We start from the raw sequence: 16,248 nt of genomic DNA, 5'->3' as shown, positions 1-16,248 counted from the left end.
ACAATTTAAAGGAAAATAGAAGGCTATATCTTTCACAACTCTAGATGAGGGGAGAAGAATTCTTAGCTACTTATGACAGAGGCTGTGATAAAAGACAAAATAGATTTTCTTAGTTATATAAAATAAAAAGGTCTTGCAGAGATAAAAGTAATGCCACTAGGATAAGAAGACAAAATAATGGACTCTGAAGAAATCTTTTTTTAAACATCTGTGATGAAAAGTATGATACCTAAAATTTAAAGGGAATTAACAAATCTCTAAAATTAAAGACTATTCCCTAAAAGCAAGTGACCGGATATGAATAGGCAGTTTCTAGAGGAAGAAATTATCTTCCAACTATAAAAAATCCAAAAAGTCTGATAATTAGATAAATATAAATTAAAACAACTCTGATCATGCCCGTACATTTAACAAATATGGTTAAAGATGGAAAAAGTCAATGTTGCCAGGTCCGTAGGAAAATAGGCACCACTGTTATTTTCACAAGAATATTTACAGCAGTATTAATTGTGATAGAACAAAAGTGGAAACAAACTATATGAGCAAAAATTAGGAATGGAAAAATAAATTTTAGCATATGAATGTAGCAGATGATTATTGTACCTTAAGCAATGATAAATAATGAAAAATTCAAAGAGATGTGGTAAATCTTATTAAAGCATATGCAGTGAAGAAAACAAATCCAAAAGAACAAAATGACAAACAACAAAAGGAAACAGGGGCACGAATCAATTATAACTCTTCTGTATTGTTTTACTTAAATCTTTTGGGAAAGTTCACTTTGTTTTAGGGTTGTTCTGTGTGTGTTTGTGTTTGTGATGATAAAAGAAAATATACTGGTTAACAAAAGGCTCAGGCTTCAGGCTTCTGACTGCTCAACAACATGGCACTGTCAAAATCCTGTCACTTGCTATCTCTGAATATCCTCTTCCCTGGCATTTTTTCATTATTAATGAAACCAAAGGTGGGAAAACTAATCAAAGCAGAATTTCAGTGACACAAACCTGACACTGACTTCTGGAGTCCACATCTGAGTGGATACCAAATGCCTGCAAAGGGGAGTACAAGAAGAATGAAAACTTATTTACTTCATTTAGTCCCCAAATCAATGACTGACTCAAGCAAAGATTTAGGTGACATGCTTGATTAAGCAGCAAACCAGCCAGGCTCTGAATCCAGCCAGGTGCTCTTGGTGATATCAGTCCACTAAACACTCTAACCAGGATGGTGCAAAATACTCAGAAACAGCCTCTTCCTCAACGTCACTTAAAGCATTGGCCAAATCCAAATATGTGCCTTAAGGCTAATATGTCACCACTGTGCTTTTCCAGCTCCTGGCACTGGGAAATGAATCACTTAAATGTATGTTAATATCCTTAAATGTTTCATTAAAGTATCATCTTCCAATTTGATTATAATATACTTAGAACAGCTTGTTTTGACCAAATTCCCTTCTAAACAGTTATTTAATTTAGTCTTCCATGGGTCTTTGGTGAGAACTGAGAAAGCCTAAAAGCCAAACAAATAAACAAAAAAACCCTATGAGCAATTTGTTCTCTAATGTGGAAGTGACATACCATATGTTTATTCTTTGAGTCAATAAAGGTCAGAACATGTTATACTGTCGTGATTAACATACTGTGCAGTCTGGTACTTATGGCAGCTGAGTGTGATTCAAAGGTTGCTGTTAATCTTCAAAAAACAAGAAACAAGCGAGGAAAAAAAGTGCTCATCCATAATGAATGTATGGAGGTCCCAATGTGTTTTGGGAAGCTAGAACATTTATTCTAAAATTGCTTCTCTTAGTAGTTGGCTGATTTTCTCTAGTAGACCTCCAAACCTAACAACTTCATTTGTTGTTGTTTAATTTTTTGTAATCTTTTTTGTTTTCCTATCACCTTCATTTATGACTATCTGCCTCCAGCCTCCCCTTATGCAGACAGCCACCTCTCCTAACCCTAACAGAGAAAAAGGAGTTTAGCAAAACTAATCAATGTATCAACCAAGGCTGATCCTATATATAATGTTCCACATCAGTCTCCCACCTCAATGAAGAAAAGAAGTATATTTTCTCATCTCTTCTTCAAAGCCATGTTTGGTCATTATAATAGTATTAAAATAAATAGCATTCAGAAGGGTGGCAGGGTCTTCTTCCATTTATAACAAATCACTGTGCTTATCCAGAAAACCCAGTAATTTTCATTGGTATTCCTGATGTCTTTCACAAAGACACCTTTAAATTTCCATTTTCTCCAAAAATGATAGTATGATTACCATATAGTGATTTGTTTCTCTAACCCAGTCAAAAACTGCTGCTAGGGAGATGGGGGTGAGAGGGAGGGTGGAAAGAGGATGGGAAAGGGGAAACTGTGTCAGGCAAAGGACTCAGCTAATTGTATGGTATTAGACTTTCATTGGCTTTAGGGAAGATTTGAGACAGGGCTTCTTAACTTTTTTCATGTCAAGGATCCCTTTGGCAATCTGCCGAAGCCTATACAACCCTTCCCAGAATAATATTTTTAAATGCATAAAATGGAACATATAGGATCATAAAGGAAACCAAAGATTAGTAGAAATAAAGATGTAAGTTTTTTCACAGACACCCACCCTCTCTCAAGTTCATCCATATAACCCCAAGGTTTGTGGACCCTACCTTAATAAGTCCTGCTATTTGGGGACATGAACTGTCTAAAAGTACAAATGAATTCATTCAAAAAGCCATGGAATGTTAGAGTTCTGTTTTATATTGAAGATCAGAAATTATCATCCTAATAAGAAAAAAACCCTAAGTATCTAGCCAAAGACCAAGAAGTCAATGGTCAGGAGGGTAAGAGAAAAATCAGTGTTCCCTCTCTCTAGGACCATGATCCAATTGTAAAATCCACCCTGTCTCCACTCCTGCTTCTATTCGGCTTAAGTGACTCCATAGCTTTTCCTAGCCCCTACACAGGTATTCTCACTCCCAGAGCCCAATTACATCAGACCAGCAATCCAAAGGGATCAAAGAGATGGAATTCTACAGCACTTACTTTCTCAGAACAGCAATTTCATTCTCTATGCTGCTTTCCTTGCCCTTTAGTGCCTTCTTAGGGATACATTTCACTGCAAAGAGTTTTCCAGTTGCTTTTTCTTCTGCTAAAACCACTTCAGAAAATGCACCACTGTCAAGAAAAACAAAAGAGAGAAGGTTCTTAGAAACATGAGAAACACAGAAAACATACCTGGTTTTATAACAGTTCTTTAAATTCTACTGTTTGATTTTAGATAGTAGCCATAAAAAGCCTAATGATAAGTTTCACTGTTACTTTTCATCCTAAATTAAGCGCCCCACCCCATCTCCTCAGTTCTTTATGGAAAGAAATGTATACGTACAAAATATAGCCACAGAGAAAAACATGATTGTTTGAATATGTTTGTGTCTGAAACAATGCATGTGAATCACCTATAATACTACTTCATGTCCACCCCTGCTGGACATTTTGCTTTAATACTGAATCACTTTTGAAAAGCATTAAAAACAAAACCTTTCAGAAAAATTTAAAGCAGAAAAAAAGAACATTGGATCTCATCAAAACTTCCAAGGGCTTACCCTCCTTTAGCTAGCTGGAAATTAATAATAAACCTTTTCACTATGTCAGAAATCCAACCACAGAAAATGTCAAAGTGTCAATTCTCTGAGAAATGTGAGAACATAATATTTTAAGTATGGGTAACTCCTAATACAGATAGGGGTTAATCAATTGGTTAGCACGCATAGAACATTTCTTTTAAATTCAGTCAAGCATCAGGTGAAATACAAATTGCCAGAGGTACATAGAAAGGCAAAAATAATCCCTGTACTCAAGGAGCTTACATTTTAGTGATAAAGACAATGGGAAAAAATAAACAAACAAACCTAGGTTTATGCAAGAAACACACAGATTTGATAGAATGTATTCTGAGGGAAAGGCACCAGCAATAGATTGTTCTGGGAAAGGATTCTTGTAGAAGGTGGGATTTTAAGTCAAAGGAAGAACTAAAGGGGAACTAAAAGGAGGGAGTAAAGTGGAAAGACATGACAGGAATATGTGCAAGCCAGTATAAAGGCATAAATTGGGAGATGAGTCAGCCTGCATTAAATGTTCACATTCAACTTTCAATGAGTATGATTGATATAAATATACATACATATTATATACGTATATAAATTGTAGAGTGCATGATGAGGAATAAAGTATTAGAAGACTAGAAAGATGAGAATGGACCAGACTGTAAAGATTTTTCAATGACAGATTATATTTGATCAGGGAAATAATAGGAAGTCACTGGAGTTTACTGAGTAGGGTATGGGATATGGTCAGACCTGCACTTTAAAATAATCACTTTGGCCCCTGAGCAATGATGCCCTCAACAGGGAAGATGTACTTAGAAGAGGCACTGCTCAAACTGAAATTTGACCAAAGCTCAGAAGGCCAAATGTCATGACTAATATTACTAGGAGAACCTGGCATTGCCCTCCCCACCAGAAAAGGCCACTGATCATAGGATCGTATACTTAGACAAAGAAGGGCCTCAAGGCAATCAATTTCAAACCTCTCTTTTTACTAATGAGGAATTAGAGAACCAGGGTGGATAAGAGATTTGATTAAGTGTCAGAGGCAGGTTTTTGCAATTCTCCAACTCACCTCACTATTCACCTCTTATTTGAAGGCTGGTACCAACAACAGCCGCTGCTCTCTCTTAGAGCAATAATAGCTCAGTATTAGCAAGCAAGAAGAGTCTCCTAATTCACTCATTCTATACTTCCTTTTAAAGTCTATCTTGTGTAGCAGTCACAGAGAAAGTGATTTAGGGAGCAGAGGGGGAAAAACTAGCTAAATAATATTCCTAAACAATCAGACCCATCATCTGTTACCTTCTTTTGTTTTTAACCTTCTATATATGTCTCTCTCTCTTTTAAATTTAAGTTCATCATCTGTACATTTATACTTGCCTCTTTGGCTGGCTACCTTTTTTGTCCTTTGTGGAATTGTTTCCTTATAACTTTGAAATTTTCATTCTGAACATTTCATCTCATCTGGATTGACTCCTCAGTAGGAATTCAGGTCATGAGATGCTACCTAAGCCTTTTTCTCTAGACCCTTTGAAATTTACTCTCCCCAAACTGGGGTACATGTCTAACTACACCTGAATTTCCTCTCCTCTTTTACAAATTCTAAGACAGGTTGGTCACTTTCCCAAAGTGACCTGGTCTTTCTTGTTGGTCAGAATTAGGTTTCAAATCACATTTCCCCTTTTCATTTTCCACCTTTAGAAAGATGAAATTATCATTAAGGAAGACTAAGAATCTTAGGAGACTGCAACTGGGCTAAGCTGATTGGCTGTCTACACTAAGTTCAGCATTAACATGGTGTGCCTCTGGGAGACTGAGAGTGGGTAGGAGGGCATCAGATTGCTTAAGGAACAAGGAATTGATGCAGACTGGAAAGTGAGCAGGTCAAAACTCCCTTGCCAATAAGAGTGAAATTGGAGCTTGTATCTCCCTGCTCTTACAGTCTGGAAAAGATAGGAAGACCCAATCTTTGAAAATAAATGCTTATTGCCATAAATTGTTACTGCTCATATAGGTTCCTAGGAATGGTTTGAAGAAAACCCTGCAGTTTCAGAAGAGAACACTCACATTCTCCATGCTGGTGAAAATAAACTCAGAAATAGATCACGCCAAAAGGACTACACCAAAAAGTTTGAGGGTAGGGTTGGGGGATTTGTAGCAAAAGACTGTTTTATAGTGGAGGGATAAAGAAATGAAACAGCATGAAAACAATCCCAGAGGATAAGATAACTTGTGACCAATCAAAGAAAATTGAAAGGATTCTCAGAAATAAGAGCAAAGACATAAAAAGATAATACTTTGGAAAACCTGAAACCAATAAGAGAAAAAAAATAAGTAGGTTACACTAGCTCAATTTCAGGATAGTAGAATTACAGGATTAGAAAACATTTTAAATGGTCACTGAGTCCAATCTCCTCACTTTCCTGACATAACTATATGCATCATCTTTGGGATTCCCCTCTGAACCCTTGCCAATGCTTGCCATGCCTCTCTCTTACTCTAGATCAAAAAATACACACAAATAAATTTAACAAAATTGTGGTCTGTGCTATGGAAAATGATGAATTCATTTTTTCTTACTTCATTCTTCATTTCTATTCGATCCTATGCATAAAGAAACAGAAGGGTCTCCCCTTGAAACAAGAAAGTTCCTTAGGTCTAAGGAAAGATATATTAAGTCATATACTAAGTTGCCTGGATTCTTAGAATAAAATTTAAATAACCCTGACATCACACTTTATGTGGTTTAATTGCAAACAACAAATCTGTCAAAAATTTCCTCCCACCACCACTCAGTCTACTAAATGAGGATGTTGGTAGGAGATAGGGAAGCGGAGTCAATTTTTAATTTCATTACATTTGGGAAAAGTGTAATAATCTTAGAGGAAAAAAGATGAAGGAAATAACACATCTAATAGAAATCCCAATGTTCTGAGAACTGTAATTTTCAAGTTGTGACAAGAGATTTATTTAAATTCTGAAGGAAACTATTAAAAGAGCAATACTGAATTTACATCTAAATGAAAACCTCATGACAAAATATGAGAAAGGTCAAATAAAATAACTTTAAATATGATAAATATTTTCTGCACCTAAAGATAAGCTGTAAAAATTATGAAGGCTAAATTTATTTTTCTTTCCCTCTATTGAAAACCTAGGTCAGTCTCCAAATATGAAAGCCAATAACCTCAGTTGGCAATCATCAACCTTTGTTCAGCTATGGTTTTTAGAATAAACCAGGGGTGAAGAACCTACAACCTCAAGCCTACATGTGGCCTCTAGGTCCTCAAGTGCTTCTCTTTGACTGAATCCAAACTTCACAGAACAAATCCCCTTAATTATAAAACTTGGACTCAGTCAAAAGGCCATACCCAAGGACCTAGAAGGCCGAATGTGGCCTTGAGGTTGCAGGTTCCCCACCTCTGTAATAAACCATTTGTCGCTTTAAATCAGATTCATAAAGAACTAAAACTATTTGTTATTCCATTCAGAATTTCAAGTCAGGAGGAACTGCATTCAAACTCTATTTGTACTATTTGTGTCCTGTGTGATCTAGGGTGAGTTAGTCGCTTGGCCTCTCCAAGTCTCGGTTTCATCATTTGTAGAATTGGAGAATTGGCCTACCTCAAGAGTAGTTAACCTGTGGTCCATGAACTTGTTTTTTAAATGCTCTAATAACCATAGCCAAAACACAGCTCAGTCCCTACTGTTTAATAAATGCTAGATGACTGTATTTCATTTCAAGTGGTTTTCTTTATAGTTCTATGTAGTACTTTATTTTATTTTATATATTAACAATATTATTCTGAGAAATGGTTAATAGGCTTCTTCACCACACTGCCAGAAAGGTCAGTGACATTGCCAGAAAGGGTTAAGACCTCTGGTCTGGATAATTCCCGGAATCCTCTCCAACTCTGTATTCCATGGATTTTTGATTCTATTAATACCAAAATAGAAAGGGACAAATTGGTAGTAGAACTTAAAAAAGAGACACATTCTTTCCTTCTAGAAAAGAAGAATTTTAATTCTTTCCTATTGGAGATGGAAATGGCAAATCATTCCAGTATCATTGTTTTTTGGTTTTTTTGCTTTTTGGAAGGCAGCTGGGGTTAAGTGACTTTCTGAAGATCATACAGCTAGTTTTTGTGTTAAGTGTCTGAGGCCGGATTTGAACTCAGGTACTCCTGAATCCAGGGCTGGTGCTCTATTCACTGTGCCACCTAGCTGCCCCCCAGTATCATTGTGAAGAAAACTTCAAAATATGTCTGAAAGCGTCAGACACAACTGAAAACAACTAAACAATAACAACATTCTTTCACACCCCAGTCGTCTGGGTAGACTTATCCTATAGATTATTCAGTTCCCATGTCACTCCTCTGCTACTGAAGTTCCAATGATTCCCTCTGTTTCCAGTATAAAATTCAAAATCTTCTCTTTGACTTAGAAAGCCCTTGGTAGCAAGATGGCTCAATGGATAGAGTGAGGAGAATTGGAAGACAGTTCAAATGTTGACAAACACTTCTTAGCATTGTGGTTGTGGCCAAGTCACCTGACCTGTCTCCCCAAGAGTTTCCTCATCTGCAAAATGAGGGTAATAATAGTATTTCCCTTCAAGGGGTTGTAGTGAGGACCAAATGAGACAACACATGTAAGGTGCTTTGCAAACCTTAAAAGTGCTTATACATTCTAGCTATCATCCTCATCTACAATCTGATTTCAGCTGACTTCTCCAGACTTATTGAATACCACTCTCCTTCACACTCTCTACATTCCTGACTATCTGGACACCTCGATGCTTCCTGTGCATCACATTCCCTTGTCTCCCTGCCTTGTACAAACTGTTGCCCCTCCCAGAAATATTCTGTCTTCACCTCTCAGATTCCCTTTATTGTTGCTGAGTGGTTTCAATCTTATCTGACTTTCCATGACCCCATTTTCTTGGCAAAGATACTGGTGTTGTTTACCATTTCCTTCTCCATATCATTTTTACAAAGGAGGAAACTGAGGCAAGTAGGGTAAAGTGACTTGCCCAAGGTCATATAGCTAATAAGTGTCTGAGGCCAGATTTGAACTCAGGAAGATGAGTCTTCCTGACTCCCAGTTCAGTGCTCTATGCACTATGGAACCACCCAGCTCCCCTAGCTTTCTTTAAAGCTCACTGAAGTGCTACTTATTACCAGAAGCCCATCCTGATTCTTACATTTACAAGTATAAAAATCACTCTGTATGTATTCCCTCCTTTATATTATAGTTTGTATTAGGGCAGAAGATGACTATAGATTCATCTTCCTGAGAAGCCTGGAAGTTCTTCAGAATAAGTGACTTTCTGTTATTAATGGCTTTCAAATTTTAATACAAGTTCTTTGAGAATGCTGTTCAAAATGTCATTATTTCTCACTTCTAAATGTATAGGCAACTATGTCAAATTTGCAAGAATAAGAGTCACTCCTCAATTAAAAAATATTCAAGGGATATGAAAAGGCAATTTTCAGAGGAAGAAATCCATGCTATCAATAATCATGTGAAAAATATTCTGATTCACTAATAATTAGAAAAATGCACATCAAAACACTACCTCACATCCAAATTTACTAAGATGACAAAAAAGAAGGAAAATGACAAATGTTGGAGTGGCTGTAGAAAAACAGATACACGGATGAATTGTTAGTGAACCTGTGAGAATTAGACCAATCATTCCAAAAATCAATTTGTAACTCTGTCCCAAAAGTTATTAAATTGTTCACACCTTTTGACTTAACAATACTACTAGTAGGTCAATACTCCAAAAAGATCAGGTTTTTTGTTTGTTTGTTTGTTTTTGTGTGGCAAAGAACTGGAAACTAAGGAGATTCCAACAGATTAGCTGAACAAGTAATAGTATATGAATTTAATGGAATACTACTTTGTTGTAAGAAATGATGAAGGGGATGGATTCAGAAAAACCTTGGAAGACATGTATGAATTAATACAAAGTGAAATGAGCAAAACCAGGAAAATATTTAGCACAGTAATAGCAATATTGTGAAGATAATCAACTGTTGAAAGATTTATTAACTCTGATCAACAAAACGGCCCACCAAAATCTCAAAGGACTCATGATGAATCATGCTATCCATCTTTAAATAAAGAACCAATGGACTGAGAATACAGACTGAAGTATATCTGCTTCCTTTTTTTTGTTAGCAATGCTAACTCAGAAACTTGTTTTGCATGACTATACATATTTGAAATGTGTTTTGTTTTTCTTGCCTTCTCAATTGGCAAGTGAGAGGGAAGGAGAGAGAAAAGAACTGAATATGTGGAACAGAAAATAAAATAATGATTTTCTACAGTCATATTCCGGAGGAAGAGGATTTGATATGTATTTAAATCATACTCACTGGTTAGCTGTTGCTAAGGAAAATGACTGTTTGCATAATAAAGTATTGATCAAAAAACGTGCTAAAACTTGGAGTTCCTTCAAAAACAATCACACACAGGTATAGAGAGGTAGATAGTTGGAAAGAAATTCTATTTGCCTAGAGAGAAGCAATTAGGGGAGGGGGCAAGGTTGTAGAAAATCTAACAGTCAATGTGGGTCCAAGCCCCTTTTTCTTTGGACATCATGATGGGAGGAAAAGATGCAAGGGCTGACTATCTCAAACAAGACAAGACTGAAAGAACTGAAGTCATTTGGCTTCTTACTTCAGAGCAGGCTATTAATGGATGGCTGCTTTTCCCATGCTTTTGAAAAAGAAAATTCAACATGCAAATTAGTTTTACTGTTCTATTAACTTAATTTTCTGTACTGAGTACAACTTAATACTATCACTGCATAAGTATAAAAAGGCTGCCATCAGGCTTAGACCTTTTACTATCAATTAAAATGACTTTTTTCCCACTAATGAGGCAGTAATTCCAAATGTCAAACCATGAAAAGTGTTGAGGATGGGTGAGAATAATTGAAAGCTGAAATATCCATGCACTTTAAGATTTGCAAAAGTACTTTACAAATATCTCCTCTGATCCTCCCAACAACCCTGAGAGCTATGTGCTATTATTAGCCCCATTTTACAGTTGAGAAAACTGAGCCAGGCAGAGTTTAAGTGACATCCAGGGTCACAGAGCTAGTAAGTATCTCAGGCAAGATTTGAACTTGGGTCTTTCTGGATCCAGGTAGAGCTCTCTAGTCACTGCACCAGCACAATGGAGCTGAATCCTCAAAGACGGTGAGTGAAGGCAGGTTTAACCTACTTTAAGAGAAGTGTTTAAGCAGTTCAGCACCCATTCACATATAATTAAAGGGACAATAATATATTATCTTTATTCATTAAAATGAGTCAGACATGGCCTTGATTTGGCAACACTTAGCTATTTATTTGTGCTTCTACATGTTTGGGTAGAGATAGGGCTAGACCTGTGATTTCTCCGGTAAAGGGAATTCCCAGGGAGGAAACTCTCTCCATCAATGCAGATTGGTATTTTTTTTTTAACAACTTAGAGTCTTAGAAAGCTGCCTAGAGTACTGAGAAGATAAATGACATGCCTGGGGTTATAAGCCAGTTATTATATGAATTTGCACTTCATATTTTCATTGGGGGAATCACCACATTTTGCTGGGGCAGTGAGGTAGAAGCAGTGGATAAAGCACAAGGACCAGAGCCAGGAAGACTCATCATCCAGAGTTCAAATCTAGCCTGTGTGACCCTGAGCAAGTCACTTAACCCTTTTGGCCTTATTTCCTCATCTGTAAAATGAGCTGGAGAGGGAAATGGCAAACCACTCAAGAAGCATTGCCAAGAAAACCCCAAATGGGGTCACAAAGAGTTGGACATGACTGGGGCGGGGGGGAAGACTGACCATATTTTACACAAGTATAACCTCAAACAGAATTCAAATACATATAACCACTTCAGGGGATTCATTATTCACAATAATCAGGACCTCTATGAGTCAGAAGCAGAAAGGTAATGAAATTCATTTTTTAAAAATGTTCCAGATCACTGTCTTTCAAACAGTCTTAAATTAGAAAAGGACACCTCTATTTACTAAGTTACCGCTTAAAAATAAAAAGAAACCTATTTGGTACATAACTGCTTCTTTTTCAATGCAATATTCCTAACTTCTTCCTTAACTTGGTAATTCCATGATGACAACTCACCTCCAAAAGCCTGAAGAGCCATGACAAGACAGTATAAAATACACTTACAACTAGTTTGATTTTCATTGAGATCGATTCCCAGACACAGTACAATTTTACATCTAAATCTCCTGGGGCAGATTTGTCAAAAGAGAAAGCATCAATTTTTTTTGGTGTTTTCCCAAATACAATACTTAGTAATTTCTTGTGACATTTTCACTCTTTTGGGTTCTCAAGATTTTCTTTACTTCTCATTTTTCACAGTCTCTACTGGCCCAAAGTTAGATAACTAACAAGTTTCAAATGAAAGAATTTGTATTTGTATCCTTAGGGCCTAGTCCAGTACCTAGCAATCAGTAGGTGCTAAATAAATGCTTGTTGACTGATTATAAAAGCAGTGTCAGGATTTATAGGGCAGTATCCATTTCATGCTTATAATTGTTTTCTGTAACAAAGGACAGTAATTCATTTCTACTATGCTCAAATTATTTGTGAGATATTGGTGGTCACGGAGTCATAGGAAGCCAGTCATTGGCCATTACACATGGTTCATTAGCAAACATCAGAAAATAGAGACAGATAAAACAGTTATTAAGCACTTTGCTTGGAATAGAAACATAAGCAACACAAGATATTAAAGGAAATGTGGCTGGATGTTGAAAATTGGAGATTTAATTCTTCTGAAACTAAATTTAGTTTCATTCTGATATAGATGCAACTAAAAAAAATCTATGTCTGCAATGACATGGTGTTCACATTAAACTTTCAATGAGTATTACATATGTGCGTTTGTTTATTTATAGATTTTTAACAGATCCATGATTTTATGAATACAGACCAATCATGTCAAATTCAAAGACAGCATATTAACCTAGTTTTAAAACTTAACATTCTCTGTGTTTTATTTTTATTTATTTTGTTAAATATTTCCCAATTACATTTTAATGTGGTTCTTGCTGTGATAAGAAGTGTTGCTGGCCCAATGTAGCCCTCAGGGCACATTATTTGACACCTTTGGGGTAGATTATCCCTGGAGAATGCCCCTCCCATGGAGTTCAGCACCTTCTCTGAGACTTATGTCTTCAGATAGCAACTAGGGACACTGAAAGGTTAAATTACTTGCCCAAGGTCACACTGCTAGTATGTGTCATAGGTGTAAGGGAACATGGGGTGGGGGATTGAATATTGGTCTTGGATTCAGAAGACATGAGATATATATATATATATATATATATATATATATATATATATATATATATAGAGAGAGAGAGAGAGAGAGAGAGAGAGAGAGATAGGTATGTATGATGATTAACAGATATGACTTGATATTAAGTAATGTTTATATAGCATTTTATGGCTCACGATGCACTTTACACATATTCTCCTAATATCTTCTTAGTATATATGCAAATATGCACATAGCAATTTTCATAGTCTCCTGCATTAGTCTGTGAACTCCTTCAGAACAAAGACTGGGCTTGCGGGGGCTTTCTTGGTTCATTTGTGGGACTTGAGGCCTTTTTTGTACTTTCGAAGTTTAGCTTAGTGCCTGGAATATAGCAGATCTTCAATAAATACTTGTGAGACTGACGGACAAAAGAAGAATCCTGACTTTGGGAACTGACAGGAAAGAAATTGCTTTATCATAGCTAAACCTACCTAGGTAGCCAGCTGACTCTGAGATCCTAGCAGCATCCTTATTTTAAACCTAATCTGTCCTGGACATAGAGTAGTAACCAAGACAAGGCGAACAAGGCTTTGTTAGTGTAAGGGCACCAAAATTTATAGGCCTCAGCAGGACTTGCAATCCTTCAGCAGCATAGAGACTACTGAACTCAATACCAATAATTCGTTGAAATAGGAAACTCCCAGGTGGCCTGTGCTACTCTCTCTGCTTCTTGCCTTCCTTGCTGCCTCCCGCAATGGGGTGGATGGGGTGTTCAGGAGGAACCTCTGGTGTGAGGGCCTGCCAAGCCCTCTTCAGGGCTGCTCATCTATCTTTGGGGTACACTTGATGAGCCCTACTCTCACCTGGTGACTCCTAGAAGCTGAAGCACACACAGCAACCACACCCAGGTAAACCATCTCAGCAACCGGGCTAAATCAGGTTAAAGGTGACTCACAGGCCTCACACCTGTCAGTGAGTTAGGGGGATGTCCACCTCAAACACAAGAAGACTTTCCCGGAGAAATGGGTGAATGAGAACCATCTGCTCCCCTGGCCATGAGGGCAGAAGGAGGTTCTGTGGAGCCCTTGGGTCTTGGCCAGGCACCAGAGGCACCACGGTCATCCACTGCGGCCTGGGCCACAGCCAGTCGTCCTGACTTTTGTCTTGCCACCGGACTTCTATGATTCAGGAACAGAGTGTGAAGCTTACAACTCGACACAAACTCTACCTCACTTATATCCAATTCATGCACAACCTGTAATGTCACTGGTTCTCTTCCAAAACTATGGACAAACAACAACCTCCCCCTTCCTCAGTGGTAGCCTCTTTATAACCTAAGGTCTATCCTTCCATAGAGTTGTTTAAAGGGTTTATTTTACTACTGACAGAAAAAATTCCTAGTTACAGTTCCATTTGGACAGGTAGTAAAATGGTTAACACAATAAAGTAAATTCATTCAGTCCCTACTCCAAATGTACTGCCAAACTAACTGTACTGCCCTGCCTAGTTCTCAGTTACCTCAGTTACCCAATAAGACCATCAGTAGAGTCCTCCTTTATATAAACTGGGCTCAGAAGGATGGAATGGTACTTATGTTTAAGAGACACTTGGCATGTCTAACAGCAATTCAACTGAACAATCATGTATTGAGTGCCTGCCATTTGCAAGGTACAGTGCTAGATGCTGGAGACCACAAGATGGAAATCAGCTCACTTGTTCTCAGGGCATTTATAATGTATGATGGGGCCACAATACAAACTGATGAAGAGTTTCCAAGTTATCTGGTCAACAGGTTCAAGCAAAGACAGTCAGCCAAATCTCACAAAGGGTATTTTTTTTTAACATGAATTAACAAGGCCTCTATACTAATCCAATTAACAATATAATAACCAAATTGTCTCTTCACTTTGCACTGTCTAGACATCACCACTTCAGCAACATTAGCACTTATCAACTGGCAAACAGGGCAGCACCTATGTGACCTTGGTGGGCCTCAATTTCCTCATTTGTGAAATGAGAAAGGTTGGGTTAGTTGACCTTTAAGGTCCTTCCCGGATCCAAATCTAGGATCCTAAGCTACTTACTATAAGTGGTTTCAGTTTCCTCATCTACAGAACCTGGACACCAGACTAAAGGAACTGGGAGATTCCATTCAGTTCCAAATTCCCCAATCCTCAGAGTCCTAAAGCCTTTCAGAGATGCAAACCTAATTCATAATTAGCCCAAAGACCAATGCCAAACAAGAAAGCCAGCAGCCTTAAGGGGAAAAAAAGTTTCCTGGCATCATTGCAGGCTTTGTCCAATAATCCTGTATACAAACTAAGAACATTTACAATTCTCAAGGAAAAGTCTATACAAGCTGGATTTCATCAAAGCTAGTAATCCAAGCAAATCTGTATCAAGTTCTGTTATGTGGCCCCTGAGGGAAAATTCCAAACTCAGGAATCACTTAAACAGGGAAGAGCAGAAGTTTATGAATGAATTGCTGAGATGTTTCAGTGGCTTTTTGTCGTTATTCAGTCATTTTTCAGTCCTGCCCAACTCTCTGTGACCCCATTCGAGTTTTCTTGGCAGAGATACTGGAGTGGTTTGCCATTTCCTTCTCCAGATCATTTTACAAATGAGGACACTGAGGCAAATAGGGTTAAGTAACTTGCCCAGGGTCACATAGCTATTAATTATCTGAGGCTAGATTTGACCTCAGGAAGATGAGACTAACTCTAGACCCAGCACAGCGCCACCTAGCTGAACTGGTAGTAAGAACTAAGAAAACTGTAAATAGATATGCCCCCTTTTCCATAAAAGCAGATTACATCAAAATAATAATAATAATAATAACAATAGCTAGAATTTACATAGTGCCTACCACTATATGCTAGGCACTGTACTAAGCACTTTGCAATTATCTAATTTGACCCTCACAACCACCCTGGGAAACAAGCACTATTTATTATTATCCTTATCTTATAGTTTAGAAAACTGAAGCAGAAGGAGAATAAGTGACTTGGCAGGATCACACAGCTAGGACATTGTCCCTGTGTCACCCAGGGGCTACTTTCTTTTGTTTCATCCAAAGAGAAAATCCAAAAAGGCTTAAGTTTTCTGTGCAGGGAAACAGATTTACGTCCATATGTAATAAATCAAACCTTTAAATTTCACCTCTGAGGAACTTTTATTTGAAATAAAAATGACCACATCTCATCAGTGAAACTGTTTCATCAATATGATGACAAATAAAAAAAATTATTTTCCTGTAACTTCACTAAAACCTGCTATTTTCAGTTCAATCAAATGTTAGAGCGGGTGTGTGTGTGTGTGTGTGTGTGTGTGTGTGTGTGTGTGTGTGTGTGTGTGTGTGTGTGTGTGTGT

General features: G+C 37.5%; 1 protein-coding gene and 1 pseudogene across 1 annotated transcript in view; one reads left to right on the top strand and one right to left on the bottom strand.

The window, feature by feature from the left end:
* Positions 1-16,248, top strand: part of LOC138175994 (glyceraldehyde-3-phosphate dehydrogenase-like) — a 302,812-nt pseudogene that overhangs the window by 49,845 nt on the left and 236,719 nt on the right.
* The window catches only part of LOC138175992 (calcium/calmodulin-dependent protein kinase type 1D), a 482,214-nt gene that overhangs the window by 297,551 nt on the left and 168,415 nt on the right, over positions 1-16,248 (bottom strand). The window contains exon 2 of the mRNA XM_069106661.1: positions 3,030-3,161. Coding sequence (XP_068962762.1) covers positions 3,030-3,161 — 132 coding nt within the window. The remainder of the gene's footprint in view (positions 1-3,029; positions 3,162-16,248) is intronic.

Source organism: Petaurus breviceps, unplaced genomic scaffold (genome assembly GCF_028583685.1).
Source record: "Petaurus breviceps papuanus isolate PSGF00001 unplaced genomic scaffold, PetGlider_PUasm1.0 80, whole genome shotgun sequence".
NCBI lineage: Eukaryota > Metazoa > Chordata > Mammalia > Diprotodontia > Petauridae > Petaurus > Petaurus breviceps.
The sequence above is the reverse complement of the archived record's forward strand: the minus strand, read 5'-3'. Positions and strand labels throughout refer to the sequence as shown.